The sequence below is a fragment of the Ambystoma mexicanum genome, chromosome 12 (assembly GCF_040938575.1).
Source record: "Ambystoma mexicanum isolate Mex_15411 chromosome 12, UKY_AmexF1_1, whole genome shotgun sequence".
In the NCBI taxonomy this organism is placed as follows: domain Eukaryota; kingdom Metazoa; phylum Chordata; class Amphibia; order Caudata; family Ambystomatidae; genus Ambystoma; species Ambystoma mexicanum.
The window spans coordinates 584,799,292-584,822,058 of NC_090936.1; the positions used below are offsets into that span (position 1 = coordinate 584,799,292).

Sequence of the window (22,767 nt, forward strand, 5' to 3'; positions counted from 1 at the left end):
TGAGAGCAGCCCCACCACCTTCTGCACTCTCATTCGAGGTAATGGCATTGAGTTGCACCTCTTGGCAAGCCATGATCCTTTGGATTATTTCACTCTTTGTACCTTGAACAGATGAGCCTCTCTCGGTACACGTCATTCTCAATGTTTCTGAGTTGGAAGCCTAAAAGGTTATGTTAGTTATTGCTTCCATGTTTTAAAATAGGTTGTTAGCCTTTACTGTTAAGTTACTACTAAGGTCACTGTGTATCCTGGGTAAGTGTAATCCGAGTACCTTTACCAGTGCGCAACACTGGGTACCTTCGATCCTATCCCACTGCTGCACACCAATTTGTTGAGATGGATTTCTGAACTCTGACCTGGTGGGCAGAGGTTCGTAAGGCCAGCCTAGTTTCTTGGAACAGTATAACCTTCTGGACAAACAAGACCAATCAAGGTAGCATTGGCGGCGGTCAAGACTGTGTCTCAGGAGGGGTGAGGGTGATTGAAAGCCCACAATGAGCACACACAGGAAACAACAGCATAAATTACTCTGTCAGGTGTATATATCAAAAATACATATACATTTATTAAAGGACTTTTAAATCAAACACAAAGCAAATCTCAGTAGTATTAACGAAACCAACCCAACATTAACTATGAAACATGTATACAGTTACCAATAGCTTAATGGGATATTACACAGTACAGATCCACAACCTGCAAAGAAAGGGGGTCACACAGTGCGAATATCTTATAGGCAGTCCTTCACAATTCAAACCCTAGCTAAGAGGCAGTCCAGTCCCTAGGATGTGTGGAGCCTTGAGTTCAAAAGCACATTTGCTGCTGATGCACGCGGTTGTGCGGTTAAGTTCAAAACAGGGTCTCTTCACAGGGCTGTAGCGACTCAGGAAGGGGGGTGAGGCAGTGAAGATTAAGTCCCACTATTCGAGGAGGGTCTCCCGAGGAGTGTCTCCCGAAGAGTGCAAAACAGGATCCAAGAATTGGGAATAGCTTGCTAGCATAGGCTACCTCGATAAAGAAGAGTGGCCCTCTGGAGACACTCATGCGTAAAAGTCTATGGATGCACCAGGGGCCACCAGTAAGGGTTGCAAGTACTTACTGACCCTCAACGCACTCCGGACCAAACTTCGGCAGTCAAGTCCACGTCGGTTGCGTGTTCAAATCCTGCAGTTGCATGGCTCTGCTGCTTTCAGGGGCTGCGTTTTGGGAATTATTCCATGGCGGGACAGTGGTGATGTCTCCACTGCTGGTAAAGAGATCAGGCTAGTTCCATTGAAGTGAGTCTGAGGGCACAGGATGGCACAGCAGCAAGGCACCCACAAAGTTTGTCACCACAGCTGGGTGACACAGTGTCCGCGTATGCTTGGGTTCGGGTGTACTCTCCCAATTCCAGACCTATGAATGCAAGGTGTACGAAACTTGGACGGAGAGTGCCTTATATCCAGAGGTTAGAGTCCCCAAAGGCTCAAGTCCAAACTCGAGACAGCGGCGGTTCCAGGACAAAGGTCCTGTACAAGCTGGTCAGTTATCTGGGTGGTCCAGGCACACTTCGGTAAGGCTCGCTTACAGATTAAGCAGGAGGTGCCGAGAATAGTTGGTCCCACTATTCCAATGAGTCGAAACGCCCTTGCAGACCTTCAGGGTTCTATCAGAAACAGGGGAGTCTGACGGGACAACAGCGGCTCAGGGTGCCAAACCTTCCAGCGGGTCACCAGCGGTTCCACGGATCAGCTCCTTCGGTTCATAATACTTTGCTCCTTTACTAAGTTTGGTGTGAACTCAGAAGATCGACCTGGAATGGGTGTAAGATGCCTTCTCTTAACTAAAATCTCCTTCGCTCCAAAAGGAAGGCGAAATGAATAGGATATTTGCTCCCATACAGCCATCCCAGACGTGGACCCATTACGGACCACGATGGTCCCAGTCATCCTGGCACCCAGGATATGTATTGGAACTAGACAGCTACAGTCCACATTCTGGGCGCACACACAAGGCTTGGAAAAGCCAGCGAAAGCTTCGGTTTGCACAGGGTTCTGCATGACCAAATAAGGAATTTCCCGGGTCTGCTTGACCTGGGGAAGGCAAAGGGACAAGTTGGCCAAAGGACCTTGTGGCATTGCCCTTTTTAGGCACTGGCCACTGTCCTAGACCAAACGCGGTAAAGGCAGTATGGACCCTAGAAAAGAGTTGAACATACATAAAAAGTAACAGCTGCCACTGGCTCTGTCCAAGGCACACTTGTACATTCACCAACAATCCTTCGAGGGTGTCTAGGGCCTTAAAAATGAAAAAGGGACCCCAGCGCACTGTACTGTAAGGTACAATGTGCACTGATAAAATGTTACTAAGAAATAGCAACAACGTGAACGACTAAGGGAAACAGTCTCCCAGTACTGACAGTCTTAAGAGCATGTCAGTTTCCCCTTAACAAAATGAGCAAAAGCCCAGCGGAGTACAGATGATGGCTGGGCTCCATTGGCAAAAGTCAGGCTAGGATGGTCAGACAACAGCAAAAAGTTGGGAGGTTCACAACTGGAGGTAAAATTGCCCATAAATGGAAATCTTTCCTAACAAGACCCCTAGCACACCACAGTGCACTACACTGGCAGGGATATGTGCCCCAGGTGGCCAAAACTGAGGGGGTACGATAAAGTATCACCACTAACCAAACCCACAAAAAAAATGCATCCCTCTGCTTACACCTCTCAAACTCTAAACTAAACACAACCATACCTCTGCAGCACAACAAACTGCACGCATTTCGCTACACCGCAACAACGAGAAAAACCACACATAGCCTGGCATAACAGCACATGACAACTACCGACTGAAAATTCACACCTACGCTCAGCGAAAGGTGTAAACCGAACTGAAGCTGCCAACAGCACATCATAGCTCTCTTCTGCTTTTTTGCCCACTCAGTCCACTAACTCCCCCCCCCCCCTCCTGACCCGCACACAATACCCTCTTGCTTTTCAGATCCTGCAGGGGGATCACTCAGGTGGTGATAGTGTACATTATAAATATCCGTTAACATAACATGACTTGTCAGTGATAATCAACAATCCTAGTAGGAAGCTGCCACATATGCCTTAAGTTTTTTTTTAACATCCATCAGTTTCCTCCATATGTGTATGGACAAATGCATCACAACTGGACAGTTTCAACAGATCGTCTGCCAATCGATTCCCTCATTAAGACCTGTCTTCCAACTCCTGCCCTAACCTTCCTCCGTTGCAGCCTTCATAAAGCCGAACGTCCCTGGAAAAGTCTCCCCGTGTTGTTTCTGCACTGTCTCTAGATTCCTCCTATGATCTTGCTTTAACCAAAGCAACAACATTGTATTTCGTCGCAATTATGATTGCTCTCTTATCCAGCTTCTCCATACAATGAATTCCCCCAAACTGCCTGATCCCACCCTCTTCATCTCTCTCATCTTCTGACTTTGCGAAATATTTCACATCTAAAGTAACTACTCTGCTCTTCTTTCCCTAGCACTTTCCCTCCTTATCCACCCCCATATTCCCACCCCTTTACTCTCCATTATCCTCCTTCTCTTCTGTCTATCCTTGACACGTCTACCCTTTTCACTCCTGCCCATCCCACTGCTTCACCTTCTGACCCTCTTCCTTCAACCCTTATCCCCCAAATGTACCCCTACTTTCTCCCTTCTCTTACCTCTGTTTTCAATTCCTTGCTTGCTAATTCTTGTTTTCCTTCTCTTTTCAAACATGCCCTCATTCTCCCTATCTTAAAGAAACCATTCCTCAGTTCCTGCTAACTTTCATTCTATTTCTCTTCTTCCTTTTCTGTCTAAACTTCTTGAGCTTGCTGTCTATTCTCAAGTTTCCGCCTATCTCAATCTTCACCCTCTTTTGCCTCCTCTTCATTCAGTATTCCGACCATCCCATTCAACTGTGACTGCCCTCTTGCATGCCTCCAACGCTCTTCTCACGACTCCTTACTATAAATGCTCTTCTATCCTTATCCTCCTTGACCTCTCTGCCGCGTTTGGTACTGTTGATCACACTCTTCTCATTTCCTCCCTTTTCCACTCTTGGTCTATCTTGCTCTGTTCTTAAATGGTTTTACTCTCATCTTTCTCACTGTTCTTACTTGGTAACCTGGGTTGACCAAACCTCTCCTGCCTATCCCCTTCTTTATGGAGCCCCTGATGGGCCTGTCCTTGGCCCCCTGCTTTTCTCTTTATACATTCCCCCTCTATGCTCTCATTTCTTCTGTTAATCTTTCCTTTCAATAGATTTCCTTCTCCCGCAGATTCCTCATCAGATAGATATCCATCCCAGTGTCGGCTGCTCAGAAACTGTTTCAACCAGGGATTTGTTTGTCTCAACCATGCCTCTTATGGTTCCAGACTTGACTTCGGGCGCTATATATACTATGTCACTAAGCCCCGTTCTTCAGTTCCCCTTATCCATGCGCTCAGCATGCTGCTATTCAGATTATTGTTGTGAGAGAAACATTTTTATTCGACCAACTGTCAAATTCGCTCGACTTTTGTTGATCTCTGTGCTCCGGGTTCAATCGTTTCCAAGACCAACTCTAAGATGTCGCTCACAGGCCCAGATGGCATCTGCATTTGGTGTCTCTGTAAATATCACGATGTTGAAGAGTGTGGCTCATGCCAACAAATTAATCCTAAATCATTGCAGGACTTTTCTACCTGCACATTGGCATTTTGATACGGCGAGCCGCCATTCCAAGATGGCGGCCCGCACTCTGTGTATTTTCTGATGTACTCTGGTGCTGGGCCCTTATTGGCTCGGGCACCAATCTTTACGGGCCAATGCAAAGTCGGCAGGCTTGGCTGGCCCTCCTCCGAAGGCCCGATCCTGGCCCTGGAGAACTTTATCTTTCCTGCATTCTCCTGCGCATCGGCCAGGCAGCAGGCGTCGGAAGGACACTGCGCCCTCCCCATTCCATTGGATGTCGCCTGATGTAGCTCCAACATCTCGTGAGGATGAATCTAAGCCCTTCCCTGGGCTTTCACAGGCAAGTGCACTACGGCACTGCCATCTCTTCTAAACTGTTTGTTTGCATGAGGATCGTGGCACTTTCACTCTTATGTCATCGACTCTGGACTTTTCTACCTGCACATTGGCATTTTCGCCCGACTTGACTACCATGCAGCATTTTGATACGGCGAGCCACCATTCCAAGATGGCGGCCTGCACTCTGTGTATGTTCTGATGTACTCTGGTGCTGGGCCCTTATTGGCTCAGGCACCAATCTTTACGGGCCAATGCACAGCCAGGAGGCTTGGCCGGCCCTCCTCCGAATGCCCAATCCTAAGGCCCCTGTCCACCACGGTACGCCGCGCCGTCGCCCCCCTTAGTCGCCTGTGTAGCGTGTGCCTCCCCCCAGCCCCCCTTTGTTCGCCTGTGTAGCATGTACCTCCCCCCAGTCCCTCTTGGTCGCCTGTGTAGCGTGTGCCTCCCTCCAGCCTCCCCTTGGTCGCATGCGTTGCTTCTGCCTCCACCTAGCCAACTCTGTCCCTTACCGACCTGCTGCTGCTACCCTTCTAGACGGGGTTGGCTCTCATGTCTTTGCCACCGATTTTGTCATCTGCATTACCTGTTGCTGCCACCCTTCTAGACGGGGTTGGCTCTCATGTCTTTGCCACCGATTTTGTCATCTGCATTACCTGTTGTTGCCACCCTTCAAGATGGGGCTGGCTCTCATGTTGTATGCCACCATTTTCTGACCTCATGCACTTATGTAACTAAGCAAGTATTCTTAACAGCGCCACGATGCCGAGGGCAGCTTGTGCGCTTTATAAATGCAAATAAATAAGAGTACTGCTAATTTAGTGCTCAGGTACCCTCTGTCGATGCCTGCTGCTCGTTCGACCATCGGGCCGTCGGGACAAGAGTCTGAGGGACACGCGCTCGAAGAGGAGGACATGTGTCATAAAAAAGCAAAGAAATATTTGCACTCCCAGCGTCACTCATCGTCCTCCCATATGATACATAAGATAAATCAACGCCATTGACGCATGCATGGGTCTGATTGTTCAGAAGATTGCAGTAAGGTCTGCCCTGGCGCGTTGAAGTAATAGTGGGAGGCATTAAAGGAGCAAATGCTCCATATGTTTCCAAAGGCTGATGGTCTTGACGCTGCGGACCCCCACAGCACCAGTTGTGCCAAAGGTTCAGCGCCAAGGCAGCCAAGTCTGGTCCCTTGCCCTAGACCACGACGACCTGGAAATCGGCCATAGTGTTGAAGGGCCTGGTGGGAACAACGCCATCGACGTCTGTACTGAAAAGGTGATCATTCCTTTATCTCTGATTCACGTTCACCATTTTTTGACACAATGCAGTCGATTTTTCAATGACGAAGGGGACCAAGTGCCTTTTTGCCTAGAGCCTACGGGGCAGAGTGTCTGGAGGAGACACCTATTTTACCCTCCAGGCATATTTGATTCTCCTGGCTGATAGGCTACACAATGCTAGTGGATTGGAGAAGTCTCCTGATCTTGACGTACAGCAGGCCGCTGCTTATGGTCCGCATTATGCGCGTTACCGAAAGACTGTGGAGAAGGGTGGTTTAGGCCTTGGGCCTGGGTGCTCCAGCATAGCCCCTGTAGGCCTATGACATCACAGATATTCTTGATGCAAACAGAGAGGGCATTTCCTTTTAATGCAACCATTTCAGATCCAATTTCGACATTATGGCTGAGACCTTGATGCATTCCGCTGTGGATACAGAGCGTAGCAAAAAATACAAGCCGGCATGGGGGGGGGGGGAATTTGTCCTTCCTGTCTACCCAACCCACACCGGAAGGCCTAGTAGTAAAAGCTGCTACAGTAAGCTCCACATTAGCCAAGTCCACCTCTAACCTGCCTACTAATAGGGAATCTAAGAAAATGGATGCCCTAGCTGACAAGATCTTTGCCTCGGGCAGCATGGCTTTGAATGCAGTCAATGCATCCTGTACATTTGCAAAGTACTCCCACAGGCTGTGGAGACTCCTAGCGGAAGCAGCATAGCCCATCACAGTTGTTGAGATGAGGGATGAGTTCCTGCAGATTGATGATGATGGCAAAGAGGTGGCATGCCAAGCACTGCAGTCAGGTCTGGACATTGCAGATTGCGTAGGCTGTGTGATGGGGTCGTCCAGTTTGTTAATGAGGTTAGCCTTCCTTCACAGCTCAGGTTTCTCACCGAATGTCCAAGCTTAGCTGTTGGACCTAGCTTTCTACTGTGAGCGCCTGTTCGGCCAAAAGGAGATGAATACTTCGAGAAATTCAAGGATTGTAAGTTGGCTGCCAAGTCGCTAGACTTAGATGTGCAGCAACCTGCAAAGCATTCTTTCGGCTTCTCCTCTAGGGGAAGAGGCTACAGACCGTACATTCCGTTTGGTAAAAGGGGCCAGACAATGGCAGTGGCTTTTCTTGCGTCCCACATATTCCCTGGTTGGAGGGAGAATTTCTGAGCACTTGCTTTGTTGAAAGAAGATAACTTCCGACACCTGGGCATTGTAGCTGGTTGAATTTGGGTTCTCTCAACCATTTATAAGCAAACTGCCAGACAGATTGCCCCCTCACCCCCCGCACCCACTCTCAGCAACAACTGGAACAGGAGCTCCAGGTAAAACTGAGAGCCCTGTTATTGGAGGGTGCCATGGAAGAGGTGCCACCTGAGCAGAGAGGATTGCGCTGGTATTTCCGTTATACGCCTACAGACCGTCCCCTTTCCTCCGTCCTGTATGGGCGAAAGACATTTCTCCTTTAAATTTACTGGCTCGTGGGCACCCTTAAACCCCCCCTTCCTCCACCCCCCCACCAAGCCCACCGGCCCCACCCACCCCACACCTCAGTCCCCTTTTCTGCGTCGACGGGAACAGACTGCTCCACCAGCGCTCTTAGGTGAGGCCTAGCCTCGTAATTCCACACGCTTTCCCCAGTATCTCATCTTATCTTTTCTTTTTCTATATATATTTGGGAACACTGGTGCCCTAGCTCTACCCAAGCGCATGTCGGCAGACAGGCTTCGTCAGGGGACTGTTGTGCGACGGTTCCTTACCTATAGCAGATCCCCATGCACTCCTGTCTCATTTGCCTTGGTGAGGACCAGGGTTGGGATAGATGCTCCGCGTGCGACTCCCTCATGCCCAGGTCGCTTAAGCACTGGCTCGAGCGTTGGAGGGAACTCGGACTCCTCCTCAGAACATCAAGGACTACGTCTGGAGGAAGACACAGAAGGCAGGTGTGTAATTCTCCTAGGGCGACCCATCAACAAAAAGCTGGATGCTAGGTTCAGGCAAACCGAGGGGGGGCAGCATACTGCTCTCTACACACCTGCAGTCTCATCAGTAATCGCTGCAGTATCCATGTATGCCAAGCCCCAGGATTTGTCATCCAGTACCGCCACAACAGCCCTCAACAAGGAAGAAAAGACCCTTCAATTATACAACAAGGTTGTCTACTCAAATGCCGGGCTGCACCTGAGGCAGGCTAACGCAGACGCTATCCTCGCTAATCGACGCCTGAGGAGGGGGATCGCAGATTTTCTGCCTGACATCCCAATGGACAAGCAAGCAGTCCTAGCTGAAGCCAAACTCGTGGCTCAAGACATCATGGAGGCTTTGGTGGGTCACATCGACACGGCTAATGGGACAATCTGTCTGGCAACAGACATGAGGCGCACTGCCTGTCTCAAAGCTACCAGGTTCAACCGGGCTTTTATTCCTGCATATTCACTATCCAGAAGATGAACCCAGGCGGGGCTGAGACTGGTGTTGGATCTGTCTTCCCTGAATCTTTACCTACCCTTGCAGAAGTTCAAGATGGTGACGCTAGCGCTCATTGCTGAGACACTGTACAGGGGAGACTGGACATGTTCCCTGGACCTGAAGGAGGCTTATCTCCACGTTCCCATTGTGCAGCCTCACTGGGTCTTCCTCAGGTTCAGGGTCATGGGCCTGCATTTTCAGTACAAGGTTCTGCCTTATGGGCTAAACTTGGCTCAGAGATTCTTCACAAGGCCCATGGATGCGTGGCAGCTCTCCTCAGGTCGGAGGGGCTGCTTGACTACCGATAGCTTGACGACTGGCTTTAAAGTAGATTTAAAGGGAAAAGATATTTTTCTGGTGGAAAAGAGGTTCTGTTCACGTCCCTCGCGAGGGACTCCCACACAGGATGGAGGAAAGGGGACTATGGACTAGAAGTAGGTTAGTCACTCTGGTGAGTAACACTTAATTTTCTGGTACCCAAGAAAGGAGGAGGACTCTGTCCCATTTTGGACCTCAGGCACTTGAACAAGTTCCTGAGGAAAGACGAATTCATGATGGTGATTTTGAAAGAAATTCTCCAGGCTCTGCAGCTACAGGACTGGTTGGTGTTGCTGGATCTTTTGGACACTTATTTTCATGTGCCAGTTCATCGTAAGCACAGGCGTTTCCTGAGATTCGTCATCCGCGACGCTCATCAATTCAAGGTGCTCCCGTTTGACTTGACCTCCATGCCATGGGTCTTCACCAAGCTGATGACAGTGGTAGTGGCGCACCTCCAGAGATCCAGTGTTCCAGGTTTTTCCATACCTGGATGACTGGCTGATTTGAGAAAGGTCCCCACAGCAGGCAGCGACGCAACTCAAGGAAACCTGTGCACTGCTTCACAGATTGAGCTTCTCCTTAAATGTCTGCAAGTCCCATGTCACACCAAGGCAGAAGCTCATCGGAGCAGTCCTGCACGCATGGGTGAGGAAGGATTTTCCCTCTGAAAAGTCACTAGTACTATCGGGCAAATGGTCGCACTTTTCCAGAGCCACAACCGTCTACCAACGGCTTCTTTCCTCTGCCTCTTGGGTCTCATGGCTTCCTGCATTTTTCTGGTGTCCCGAGGCCAGACTGCTCATGCAGTCTCTGCAGTGGCTGTGGAGGGATCAATGGTCCCACTACTTTGATGCCATGAAGGACGTTCTCAAGGAATATAGGTCTGTGGCCAACAATATATCTTGGTGGGCCAGCAGAGAGAACATGATGGCGGGGAACCCTTTTGGCCTCCGTGGCCGCAGGCCTTAGTGTTTACGGATGGGTCTTTGAAGGGTTGCAGCTCTCACTGCAGGGACCTGAAGTTGAGTGCTCTTTGGTCACCATTGGCATGCCGGTCCCATATCAACATGTGGGAGTTGCGGGCGATCAGGTTAGCCCTGATGGCATTTGAACCCTCCCACAAAGGGAAACGCGTCCTTGTTCTGACAGATAACACAGTGGCCATGCACTACCTCAACAAACGGGGGTGTTCTGTCTCTACCCCAGTGCAAGGAGGCGCTGCAACTATGGTTACTAGAGAACCAGATCTCTGCTTCAGCTGTCCATCTGGCAGGAATGGAGAACGGGCTGAATGGTGCTCTAGGCAGGCAGAACGCGGTCTCACATGAGTGGGATGTGTTCCAAGATTCTTCATCACCCACCCACCCATCTGACCCCGCTATGAAAGTGATCTGCAGTCCGTTTCCCTGTCCTCTTCTAGTGGGACGAAGATGTGAATAATAATGTTTTATGCACAATTTGATGCCTTGTTGTTGTAATGCTGTCCGTCAGCACAGTCCTCTTCCACAGAAAAAAACTTTCTTTGGCTATTTACTGCCCGAAACCTATGGCTGCTTCCACTGCAGCTGCTGAGCTCAGGGTGTGGGGGGTGCGTAACTGATGTACGTGGGCATAGTGACGTAGTATATATGAAAGCTGATGTCATGTCCGGAACCAACGAGTGGCACGGTTGAGTCAAGAGGAGTCGATGGTCAAGTCGTACTACGCCCCCTTCCGAAAACGTTTCTGAGCAGCTGATGGAATGGATATCTATCTGATGAGGAATTTGCGGGAGAAGAATCCATAGAAAGGACATTACTGATAAGTAATTTCTCCTTCATCTCTAGGCTGATGACACCCAAATCGTCTTTTCTTCTTTCACTGACACCTTACATTTTACTGTCTGACTCTATGCAGTTCAAATTTGGATGTCTTCACATGTTCTTCACCTCAATTCTTCGAACATTGAGTGTCTATTCTTTCCTCGTACCTCGATTCCTCCCACAATCCCCCCCCCCCCATTTAATTCCCCCTCCTCCCTTCTCTTCCTCTCCTCTGCTCGCAAAATAGCTGTAATCTTGGACTCCTTCCACTGCTTGATCCTGTCGCTGTGCTTGTTTTAACATCCACTGTGCTCGAACCTTTTCATGCCCCCATGCTTCTTTCCTCTCTAGTTTTCTTCTGTATTGCTCATTGATCAGCTCTTCTCCTTGGTCTTCCTGCTTTTTATGTTCTCCCTCTTTGCTCTGTCTCTAACTGCTCTATTTGGCGCCTCTTCACTCTTTCTTCTCGATCAATATTCCTTTGAGAAAAGTAACTTTTTATTTTGTATAGTTCTTGCTTCTGTCCGACATTATCGTACATAGCTGCTGGTTTTGGACTACCTGCCACTGGCCATCTGCCGACTTCACTTATTGGTTGTCAAGGTCTTTGCAGGGATTTTGCAAGCAATGCCTTCTGAGGACACCAGGATTAAGGCCTTAACCAACCTGGTCCCGCCAGATCAGGAAAGGAGAGCACCAGGCTTTTTTCTGTGAACGTTTTGAAATCTGGGTTTCTCAGTCACCGGAACAGAACTTTGCCATTGGTTGTGGGTGGCAGGATTTCGAGATGTGGAACTGCGTAGATTCTTGCATGCATTTTACTTGTTCAGAAACCCATTTTGAAGCTAAACTTGGATTAGATCTTCCACATTCCTGAGGAATTGGTATGGGGGAGCGGTGGAATAACCCGGGTATCGTTCACTTTGGTGAAACGCGTCAAAGGTTTTGGTGGCTTTCCAATCAGGAAGTCCAACACATTCCATCTTTGTTGACTGCCCTGGTGCTCACTCTTATGCTGATTAAGGACTGAATCCAGACACGTTGCACATTGGCCAAATCTAGCTCCCTGTACCTTGGACTGTTAGTTTGTAGAGCCATATTGGTTTATGGCTACATTTCTATCATATTCTCTTTCTGTGAAAACAGTATCTAGCATTCAGGCTCTGCCCTTGGTTTTACAAGGGGGCTTGCCAATTGGTCCATCCTCATTTATGCAGCAGGGCTGTCTCTTAATCAAAGGGCTACTATACTTTCTAAGCTCGGTGGAGAATTTATGAATATGCTTGATTATAAAAAATGTTTAGGTATTCATATGACTCTTCTATTTTTCTCAAAAGTCATAATGCATCTTCAGAATGGATTTGACTTGTCTATTATGAATGACCTTGCGGGACAGTCCTTTAAGTGTTATTTATAAAGTGAAATTCAAAATGGTGATTTCTTTAATTCCGTCTATACTTTTATCCAAGTATCTTCACTAAAATGATTCACGTAGTTGATCAGTTAAAGATTAATATATCTTTTTTTTAAATAGTCACTGAGTCTACTGCTACTATTGAGAGTGATAAATGCTCTTCTTACCAAGATTAACAGTTGATGTGCCTTAGGACCATGTGGAGGAATGCTGGTCGAGTGTCACTAAAATTAAAATGCTGCTACAGTACATTAGCTTGCATTGAAGTAACAGATATTCAGGGCTGGCATCTTTGGCTGTAACCCACCAGGGGGGATTTCCTTTGTTTCCTTGCAGACACACATAAGGAGTGCTGAAGCTGTGCTAGGAAAGATTTCTCTTTTTGCAACTTTTACGAGAGAGAAACGGGGAGGGGGAGAGGGAGAGAAAGAGCGAGAGAAAGAGACTCGGCCCCAGAACCCCCACCAACCCCAGAAAGGGGTTGGGACTCCATGGTTCCATGCCACATTAGTGGTGCCAGAGATTCTAGGTGTGGGGCATGAGTGAAACCAATAGTTGTCCCTGATGCTGATAGTTTCCATCCCCCGTGGAAGAACAGCAGACAGAGTATCTGAAGAATTCTCCTGAAGAGACCTGCCATCCCTTGCTGCATCTGCCCCAGTGAAGCCCTGTTGGACCACCTGATCTCCAAAGACCCAGAGCTGTGTTTCAGCCCTTGGACTAGTGCGATCAACTCATCTCAATGCCTTCTCAAAGATCCAGCTGCCCTGAGCCTTCAAATGTGTCCCTGGACCTCCCGGTGGACTGACCAGCTCTCTCATGTGCTACCTTGCTAGTACCATTGCCATTTCATGGTTGCACAGAACATTGGTGGTCGCCAGCTTGTGGTATAAGTCACATTCCCTCTAAATTTCAGCATCCCAGCATTAAGGAATCCTGTCCTAGAGAATCTTGGAAGGACACCTGTCGTTGGAGGACTGTCTCTGGAACTCGCCTCACCTCCCCCCTGTCCTGTGAAGTATCTTGAACTTTCTAAAAAATACCAAACTTTAAAAAAGGGGGAAATCGGGGGCAGATAAGTACCACTGTAACTGTAACTCACCGCCCAAAATCCGATTATTCATAGGACTTGGCAGATCTTCAGAAGAGGATCCAAAGTTGCATTTCCAACTATGGCTCTGGTCCTCGATGCCAAGGGGTTGTAGGTTCAAACACTTCTCCGGTCAGCAACTATTGCTGTTGCAAGGTCTTCAGGATGGAGAATGCAGAAGAACTCGATGCAGGAGCCCTCTCCGCATAGGACTGGATGCAGGAGATCTATTGGGGACGACACCCACTGATGCACTGCAACACAGGGGGGCAAGCTTGTCGCGGTTGAACTTCTCCTAGCTCGGATAATCTCTATGCAGGAACTATGAAATTCGACAGCAACGTGTCCAGTTGCACAACCTGTTGATCACCAAAGTTCTGGGCCTCGATGGAGAACGTCGACGCCTGCAGTGCGGTAGCCCAAACATTGAGCTGGCCAGCCACTGGGTGTTCTAGGACCACTTCTGATGGCTCGTCTTCGCAGGACACTTTGCTGACGTAGAGGGTGATGGTTTCCAGTACCCCAAGGATCAAAGCTCCTTCGCAGGACTTCTGGAGATCACAGCAGCAGAAGTTGGTTGCCAGGCTGCCTTCAAACGGGTGTCCGGTCTCTTCAGTCATCTGAAAGCTGGACAGGATACTTGGCTCCTTCACGATAATCCAGAATCTCTCTGGCATGGCTGTAGGACTCCTCTTCTTTTACAAAGTCAGGTGGGTGCTCAGACTCGGTGCTCCAATGGCAAGATCTGCCCCACTCATGCACACCAACAGTGGTCCATTCAAGGACCACTGGGGGTTGCATGCAAGCATGCACATCAGACATTCAGTCCCCCCGTATGTTGATTGGGACCAGACAGTCACGGCCCACTTCCTCTGAACACACACATGGCCCCTTCACTAGCAACATTTTGGGGGTCCATAGAACTGGAGGAAAAGTTGCCTAAAGATAAATCTTTCCTAATAGTGATATCACTTGTGAATTGGTTCCATTGTCTATTGCATTTGTACTTGCTCCTGTGTTGATTAAGTCATTTGAATGCATTTTACGAACCTATGGTGAATGTATGTTTATTATTGACTATGTCCGATAATATCACCTGCTAGTTTCATTTTTCAGTGTGTGTTTAAGGCCTAGAATAAATATTTCTATTTTTATACATTGCATTCTATTGTTTATTATATTGTGTGGAGTCTTTGTGGGCTCCTGACCCCACACACGCACCTGAGAATAGCCTTGACTGTTGGCTAACCTCTGAGTTCCCAGTTCATTACAAAAGGGGTGCCCTCCTAAAATATGTCCGCCAGGTCAGAGTCTAGAAATGCATCTTGGTGGGATAAGGTTTGGGGTCCCTTGTGTTGGTTACTGGTACTGGTGTAGTACTGTAATTCTGTTTACACAGAAATCTGTTTTAACAGTATTAGGCCGTATAAGAGTTAGCTACTCCATAAAGATAATGGAAACATTTACCATGACTACTCTTCCTGTGCTCAAGGCTATGTCTGGACGGAGGATTGCCATCCTGTGGTGTGAAGGCTGATTTAATGCACACAATTGATGGATCTAGGATTGTTGAGTTACCTGTAGGTAGTGATGCAGTGGATGCCAGGGCAGGTTGCATCAGTAGCAATGGGCTTGTACTAACTGCCACTATTGGAAACACAGAGGAGGAAGAAGGGATGTCTTATCATGTTTCTATGTAAACTTCAGAGGCTGAATCTTTGTTTGACCTCAAGAGAAAAAAAAAAGCTTAGGCTCAGAGAGAAAGCATTGGAATTTAATATGGCTAAGCTAGAGTTTGACAGGATAGAACAACAGAAAGACAGAGAACACCAGCTGGAGTTGGCCAGATTGCAAGGGTCTTGAGGCTACTTTGGAGGTTCTGGGAGTGGTTCTCCTGTCATTCAAAATTTCCTAAGGATCTGTTGAGTATGTATGATGTGAACAATTATTTTCATTGGTTGACTGCTTTTGGATATGCCTGGGAAGAGCAAGAAGTAGGAGAGCCTGATCAAATTGCTTGGTTGTTCAGCAGACTACCCCATTTTGGCTGCAGTGCCATTATTGAAATGTCTAAGGCTGACAGAAAAGATGTCACACCCTGAAATAGGTTCTACTCTTAGAAAGTTTGGTAAGTCTCCTGCCCAATACTTGGAGATTTGGAGAATACAAGAACAAAGGGAGTAATATGCGAGTGTCTTTTGTGACTGACTCCTTGAAAAACTTGAATGGCTGAGTAGAAGGCCATGAGGTAACAACTTTTGAAGGCATGATCACGTTGGTCATGCTGGAACATATCTTTGCTTCTTGTTTACTTAAACCTCAGCTAAAGCAGCATTTTGCAGATTCAAAGGAGTTGGATTCTAAGAAGTTGGTCGTTGCTGCTGATCTTTGGGTTTCCCAGAGTGTCCAATAAGGACAAACATGCTTCTGATAGGCATGAGGAGCAGGAAAAAGCAGAAAGAGTGTGTGTGTGTGTGTCTACTGATATTTCTTCCATGAGGCCCAACGAAAGTTCAATAAGGGGAGCAAGCCACATGAACATGAAAGTAGACCCATTAAGCATTCCTAGTGTTAGGGGAGTTTTCCTAAAGTCCTACTTGAAGTAAGATTTTAGTAAGCTATCCCAGTGGTTTGTAGACCTCCAACTCTTATTATCAGTCTGTACTAACTCGGGACCTAGGTAAAGTGGCAGAGTAGTCGGGCTTATTTTAAGAGGAAGATGTGAGCTGTATGTAAGTACACTGAACCTTAAACATGCACACCAAAGAAATGTATACTTAATTTATATAAAATGATATATTTATTATATATACACACAAGAATAGCCTTAAATACTTTAGACGTTTACACTAGAACACTTTGGAATACTAGAGAATACACTTGAAAGGACACTTTCACATTTGTGTTTGTTCGTGGTTACATTTGTTGCAAAGTTAGAAAAAAGGGAAAAGACAATGTTATCTTATTATCAGTTATTACACGCACCTGTGGTTTCTAGCAGTTTATACGGTAATACATTTACTCTGCAAACACATATAGTAAAGTTACTCTAAGGGAGGAGAATGGTTAGTGTTACATTAGCTTGATTCAAGGTTCTAGAGGGTTTCTTCACACAGCAAGTCTTTTAAGTCCAAAAACGCAACACTAGCTACAGGCAGTTCAGAAGGGGCTAAAAGTCTTGGCAAGCAGCAGACTACGAAGCATTCCAGAGGATTTCTTCCAGTTCTCTAGTGTTATAGGAACAGCAAGTTAAGTAACAAGGGAGGTCTGTAGAAGGACTTGATGAAGGGAAACGCGCAGCAGCTTGGGTCTGAGCTAAGAGGGGTGACCCTGGACACCTCTAGGTGCACTCCAACACTTTGGAGCGACTTCTTGGAATCAGGTAAGCAATACCTTTTTCCCAACAGTACCTTAGGCTAGAAGAAAAACATTGTACTGGATGCTCTGCGATATTGCAGCTCTGCACCCGACCTTCCGATTCCTTCGTCTGATGACTGAAGGCAGGACAATGGACGGGATTGCTTCGCAGCAGTCTTGAGGGAGGACCTGTGGCACGACGTTCAGCAACTTCTTGGTTTACTCTGTGGTTTTGGCACCTTTGCTCCAGCACCAATAAAGGACGCAGATTGTCCGGTCAATCTTCTTCGCTTCCTAGAGTCTCGCACTCTGGTGAGGGGTTCTGGGTGAGTTTGATCAGAACTCTGGAGTGTCCTTACAGGTTCAGCAAAGATTTGGACAGAATCGCTCTTTCCACTATGATGCACTTGAAATGGGCACCAGATCTCCTGGTATTGGGGTTCCGCAGCTCTGGAAACGCCTAGGACCTGAGGAGATGGCTCAATTCAAAGTTTGTCTTGGGGCTGGTTTTTCTCACCAGCCAAAGGGAAGGAGTCGTCCTCTTCGGAGCTCCTCTGCCACATAGAAAACGGGGTCAGGACAGCACTGGGTGCTTCAGTGTTGCAAAGGGTCTACAGGGGTCTCTGGTCGTATTTACTTTGGCTTCCAGTAGATCGGCTTGATTTCCACTGCAGAATCCTCACCTTTTATACAGTTCCAGCACACGCTCCTCTGCAATCTCTCTCAGCATTTTACAGAAAAGGGCGTTTGGCTGTCCAATCAGGACAGCCGGAGTCCCTGTGGGAGCTGGTCCTTTTCGGGCACTCTGGCAGACGAAGGACAGTGGGGTGGAAGACTCCTCCCCCCACTTCCTGCCTGCCCAGAAACTCTGGAACCTAGGCAGGGCTACCCAAGGCTACCCGCCAAAGGCAAAATGCACACACTGACCTTCCCCTCCCAGTTTGGTAGAAGAAGGTCTAACGAAAAACAACCATGCTAGTAATGGTGAAAAAAGAAGGGAGGCCCTCCGTTGGTACTTGGGTGCCCCTATTGTGCACTACAGAGGTTCTGGTCTGCAGTATACAACTTAACCAATAGTTGGCAGAACATGTCCACTGCTACCAGCCATAACTATGGGATTGTCCATGTGACAAACAAGTCACAGAAGTAGAGGGAAGGGGGATACTAAGAATCCCTTTGGCACGCCACTGAAGGTGGTGTGTGCCAATCACTCAGACTATAGAGTTTTGGGAAAGATACTAAGTATCTCTCTATCCTACAACTGTAGTTACTTGAGGATATAGAAAAATGATCTTAAAGGAGGACCCTATGGGTCCCCAGCAACACTGCCCATAAGGAGCTGCGAGCTGCAATAGTAAAAACACATGCCTTTAAGAGCAATGGAGCAGACAGACTCCTTAGTATGGGTAGAATACAAAGTATAGAGTTCCAAAAGCCCACAAGAATGAATGAGTGGAAAAAGGATCCACTAATTCAGGATTTAAAGAAGAAAAATCTCCAGAAGTCCAGCAAAAAGTGCTGGGAATATCACTAGGAGAGGGGATGAAGCATACCATTTGATAAATCTCCCTAAAACCTATATACAAAGGTCGAGTGGATCTTGTGTAGCCTGTGGAGCAAGTGGCCAAGTTAAGGGGGTCCCCAGTTGTAAGGGTAAGACCATGGGATTTTGCTTTGTGAATCTGGCACTTCCATATTAAGAGGAAGAGATACTCATTGGGGCATCCTTCTCAGATTCCTTCCCCACTTATATAGGACCTGAAGTAGTTTGTTTCCCTGAAGTCATGGGAATTTAGAGTTACTGAAGCTTATGCTTCCAACCCTGATAATGCCAAACATTGCTTTAAGGATAGTGGGCTGGTAGGTGGTGTAAACGCCTCTGCCGTTGGTGACACTAGCGCCAGATTGACTGTAGTGGATTCTCATCTCAGTGCTACTGTTATTTTCCTAGTAGTGAGTCTTTTAAAGTGTGGAACTATTTGAGAATCCAAATCCATTAGAAAACTATTTACCTTTAACAATATTTCTTTCTGAAGGAAAGTGTATTTTCCTGCAAATGTTTCATCACCATCCTTCTTCCACTTTGAAAGTACTGTTGCGAGTTGCAGTTTCACTGTTGTCTGCTTTTGTGTCTCAGTAAACTGGGTTTCAACAGATTTTCATAGCGTTTAGTATGAGTCGGTTTCAATGCAGTTGGCAATATCAGCGGTGCTTATGGCAGCAGAGCTTCTCTGTTACGTCCAACTAATATTTCATGTGTTCCAAGAGTAGATTGGACCTTTGAAAATGTTTTCTAAAATAATTACTCAGTGAAATCAGAAATGCATTAGAAAAGTACAATTGTTTGTTTCTTTTTGATACGACAGCTCTCAGGAAATGGCATTTTCATCTGTAACATAATAAAGTGGTATGAACATAATTTCTCATGTTTTCCTTGTTCTGACCTCCTAGATCTGGAGTTGAATGGGTCAGACTCTGGAAGAAAACGACATATCAAGTATGAGGATGAATCTGAAGATGAGGATGATGAGGAAGAGGAGGACGATGATGATGAAGACTTTGTACTTGAAGATGAGTATAAGAGGCCAGGTTCTCGCCGCTGTCCTCTGAACAGCTCTGTGTCCAACGGTCGGCATGGCGGGGGAGTGCAGAAGCAAGACCTGGGGCGGAGTACCCGTAATGTTGCCCTCAGCCTGAAGCGTACACTATCGACAGAATCATCCGAGTCTGGCAGCTCACGGGGAAGCAGTGAGCGAATTGTTCCCCCTCCGATGCAATTTGCTGGTGTGCCCAAGGATGATACTCCCAAGTACTTAACGCAGTTTGAACTGGAAGGGTTGCACAGCCTCGTGGAAAAGCTGGAATCTCTGCCACTGCACAAAAAGTGTGTGCCCACTGGTATCGAAGATGAGGACGCTTTAATAGTTGATGTCAAGGTAAGCAAGCAAAAGTGGGTCATGTATGCCATTGGAATGGCTAGAGAACTATACAGGTGCAAGTGTGCAGAATCTGTATTTGTCAAGGTAAGAATGCATGGAGATGATGTTGAAGCTGTAAATGTGGTCAACTTGGAGGTCTGTAGACAAAACGCTGGAGAAACAAATGTGTAATGGCCTGCATTTGTTTTTTATGCCAGAGGAACAAGATTGTTTGAATATACTTTATAGGTTCCTATTCTGACGAGATGGTATCCTGTTTTACGCTGCAGATCACTTTCATTTAATGATCCGACACAAGAAGCCACCTCTTTAATTGCTTGAAAAATATACAGGAGGGTGTCAATCTCATTTAAATGCGAGAATTGGGAATTTGATAGTGTTGGTACATAGGAAAGAAATGGATATTCGCCTGTGGGGTCCATTGCTATAGAACTCTATAGAGTAATGCGAGTAGGGCTATGATAAGCAACCTGAAGAGGTGTGGTTGGAACGTGACCCAATATTGAGTGGGGCGGGTCAGAAGGACAAAGCCGAATGTCTTCCATTTCAAGGGTTTTTATTTTAGAATTAAAATAAACTGGTTTATATATATATCCCTAAACTATGGGTTTTTCCCTGCCTAACAAAAACTAACTAACTAGGGTGCTAGTCGGTCGTTCGTTAATTCCAAAATGAAGAACTGCCCTCTGTCCAATTCAAATCTACTTTGTCCTTACCACTATTCAGAAAGAGCTATGGCACAGTAGAATGACTCCCTTCTCCTGTGTTCTGCTGGTTAGCAAAGTCACTTTTGTAGTTGATTTGCAGGTAGTTCTTGGCAACTCATTTCACTAGTTCATACAGTTCAGAAATAGGATTCTGCAGCTTTTCTAATTTGTCCTTGACACTGTGCTTTTTCATTCTGAGGTTCCTTCTCTCTCTTTCTTTGTTTCTAATTTGTATTGCTCTTTCTTGACTTAATGTGCACCCTCTTCCCTGGCTGGGTCAATTAACACTTTCAATAAATGTCTTACTTTGCTTCCATATTACTGGGACGAGTAGGTAGGTTCCTCTAATGATTCTCACTTGGGTTCCACTCTTCACTCTTACTGGGACGAGTGTGATTCATATATTCATTAGATACATTATCCCGCCTAGGAATATCACTTGAAATCCTCTCTTCGATTTTACTGGTATGACTATGTTTCATATATTCGGTATCCCTCCTGGCTCCCCCTGTTTTCCCAGTTACCTCCTTTTCTTGGGGTTAGCGCCACCGCGCCTGTCTGCAGGACGGGAAACTCTTCTCTCATGGTGTCAAGTTGACTTCGCTATTCTCTCCTTCTCGCTCTCTGCCTCTGCATCCGTTTGGAGAAGTGGGAGGGTCTGTGGTCTCTGTGTTGTGACAGGCAGTCCAGTGTGTTGCGGTCACGCCACTTCTTCGTTGGGGTTCCCTTTCCCCAGTTCTCGTGTCTCTCTCACGTGCCAGCTATCTTCCCGGTCTGCACGCTGCATTTCCCAGCTTCTCTCAGCTTTCACAGCCACACAAGATTGAAACTCCCAGGCTTCCCTTCCTTGTAGAGCTCATCCTTCTGTTTTTATGACGTGTAGCTGAACCTTCCCAGCGGAGCATCAGAGTCCTTTCTCCCTGTTGCTAGAGTGTTCTGCATTCCTCAAGCACTCATCTTCGTCTTAGTATGGGCACTATAGGTTTCTTAATACTTAACTACTGGTGGTATGTCACAATAACAACCAATAGCCTGTTCTTCTTAGTTTGTTTGTTGTAGCTGTAGTTTGGTGGATTGTGAGTGAGTGACTTAGGGAGTTACTCTTTGAACCGGGAATCCTTGTCCCCAAGGAGGGCGTAGTCTCTCCCAGTTAGGTCTCGCTTGCCTCTGCTCCTAGGTAGGATATTTTGTATCAGGCTCACCTCCCTAGACCCACAAGGAAAGGCTCCCCCTGGGGGAAAAGTGACTGACTCCCTTGATTCATCACTGGAGATGATACCCTAAAAACGGAGAAACCAGGATTGAGACTGGATTTATGTTTAGGCAAGCTCACGGGAATGCTGTCTGATATGAAAGGGAAAGAGGCATGTCTGCACTAGTGCAACATGTGAGACCAGATGGCCACAGAAGATTCTTAATCTAAACCGGAGGTATGATCAGAAGAGCTCAAGTGATCAGTACTGTGGACTTGAGGAAAGGTGCTGTTAGCTAATCTAAGCTAGTATTGAATGAAGGACATCCGGGGTGTACCCTTAGATCATCCATGGAAACCTCAGGATCGCTGTACTTGTTCCCATTTTTAAGGGGCCACACAATCAGCCATGTCCAGACCCAAGTGTAAGACTTAGTGTGCCACCTCGTTATCTTCCTTCACCAGAAAGGTGACACCCTCCATCTCAGGCATTGATACATTCTCAGCAGTCTATGGGCCGACAGTCTAGCGGTGTAGGAGTATTTTACAGGTGTGCAGGTTCCATTTAGACCCTGAAGTGTAGTCTTGAAAACCTTGTGCGAAATTCTAAAAGAACTTAAAAACCCATGTCTAGTGGCTGATGAGATCACTAAGGGTGAAAATTGGCGTGAGTCTATCCAGGCATCCATGATTAAAAAAAGTTGAAACAATCAGAGAAAAGGTGTCTTCTGAACGCCCCAATGGCGAGCATAGTCGCATATCATCACTCACAGGTGCCTTTACAGCAGCAGTCCATCCTACATGTCTGAGAGAATTTGCTGGCTCCCCCCCCCGATCTAATAACTCCCATCTTTTGCAATGTCATCTCAAAGTTGCCACAGTTGCACAGGGATCCTTTCTGCACTCTGCCACTAGATGCTGGAATGCCCTGGATTTAAGAACATGCACCAGCCTCTCGATAATCAAACGTGAACTAAAAACTTCACATTTCCACTAACTAGACTCCCACCACAGCCTCCTGACTGAGTCCAACTCTGACATTTCCTCTTTGACTTGTTTTTGTATTTTGTGTGTTTGTCTAGTGCTGTAATGCCTGCGGGCTGCGTCTATGCGCTTTACAAATAAAATAAATGGAGCTGAGACTGCAGCCACTGGAGTCTTGGCAAATCTAGCAAGCATCCAATGTCTGA

The 22,767-nt window shown here is 47.0% G+C and overlaps 1 protein-coding gene across 6 annotated transcripts in view; it reads left to right on the top strand.

Moving 5' to 3' along the window:
• Positions 1 to 22,767, top strand: part of KDM2A (lysine demethylase 2A) — a 1,348,567-nt gene that overhangs the window by 841,535 nt on the left and 484,265 nt on the right. For all 6 annotated transcript variants that reach the window (XM_069628943.1, XM_069628942.1, XM_069628941.1 and 3 more), the window contains one exon: positions 19,191 to 19,675. In XM_069628943.1, coding sequence (XP_069485044.1) covers positions 19,191 to 19,675 — 485 coding nt within the window. The remainder of the gene's footprint in view (positions 1 to 19,190; positions 19,676 to 22,767) is intronic.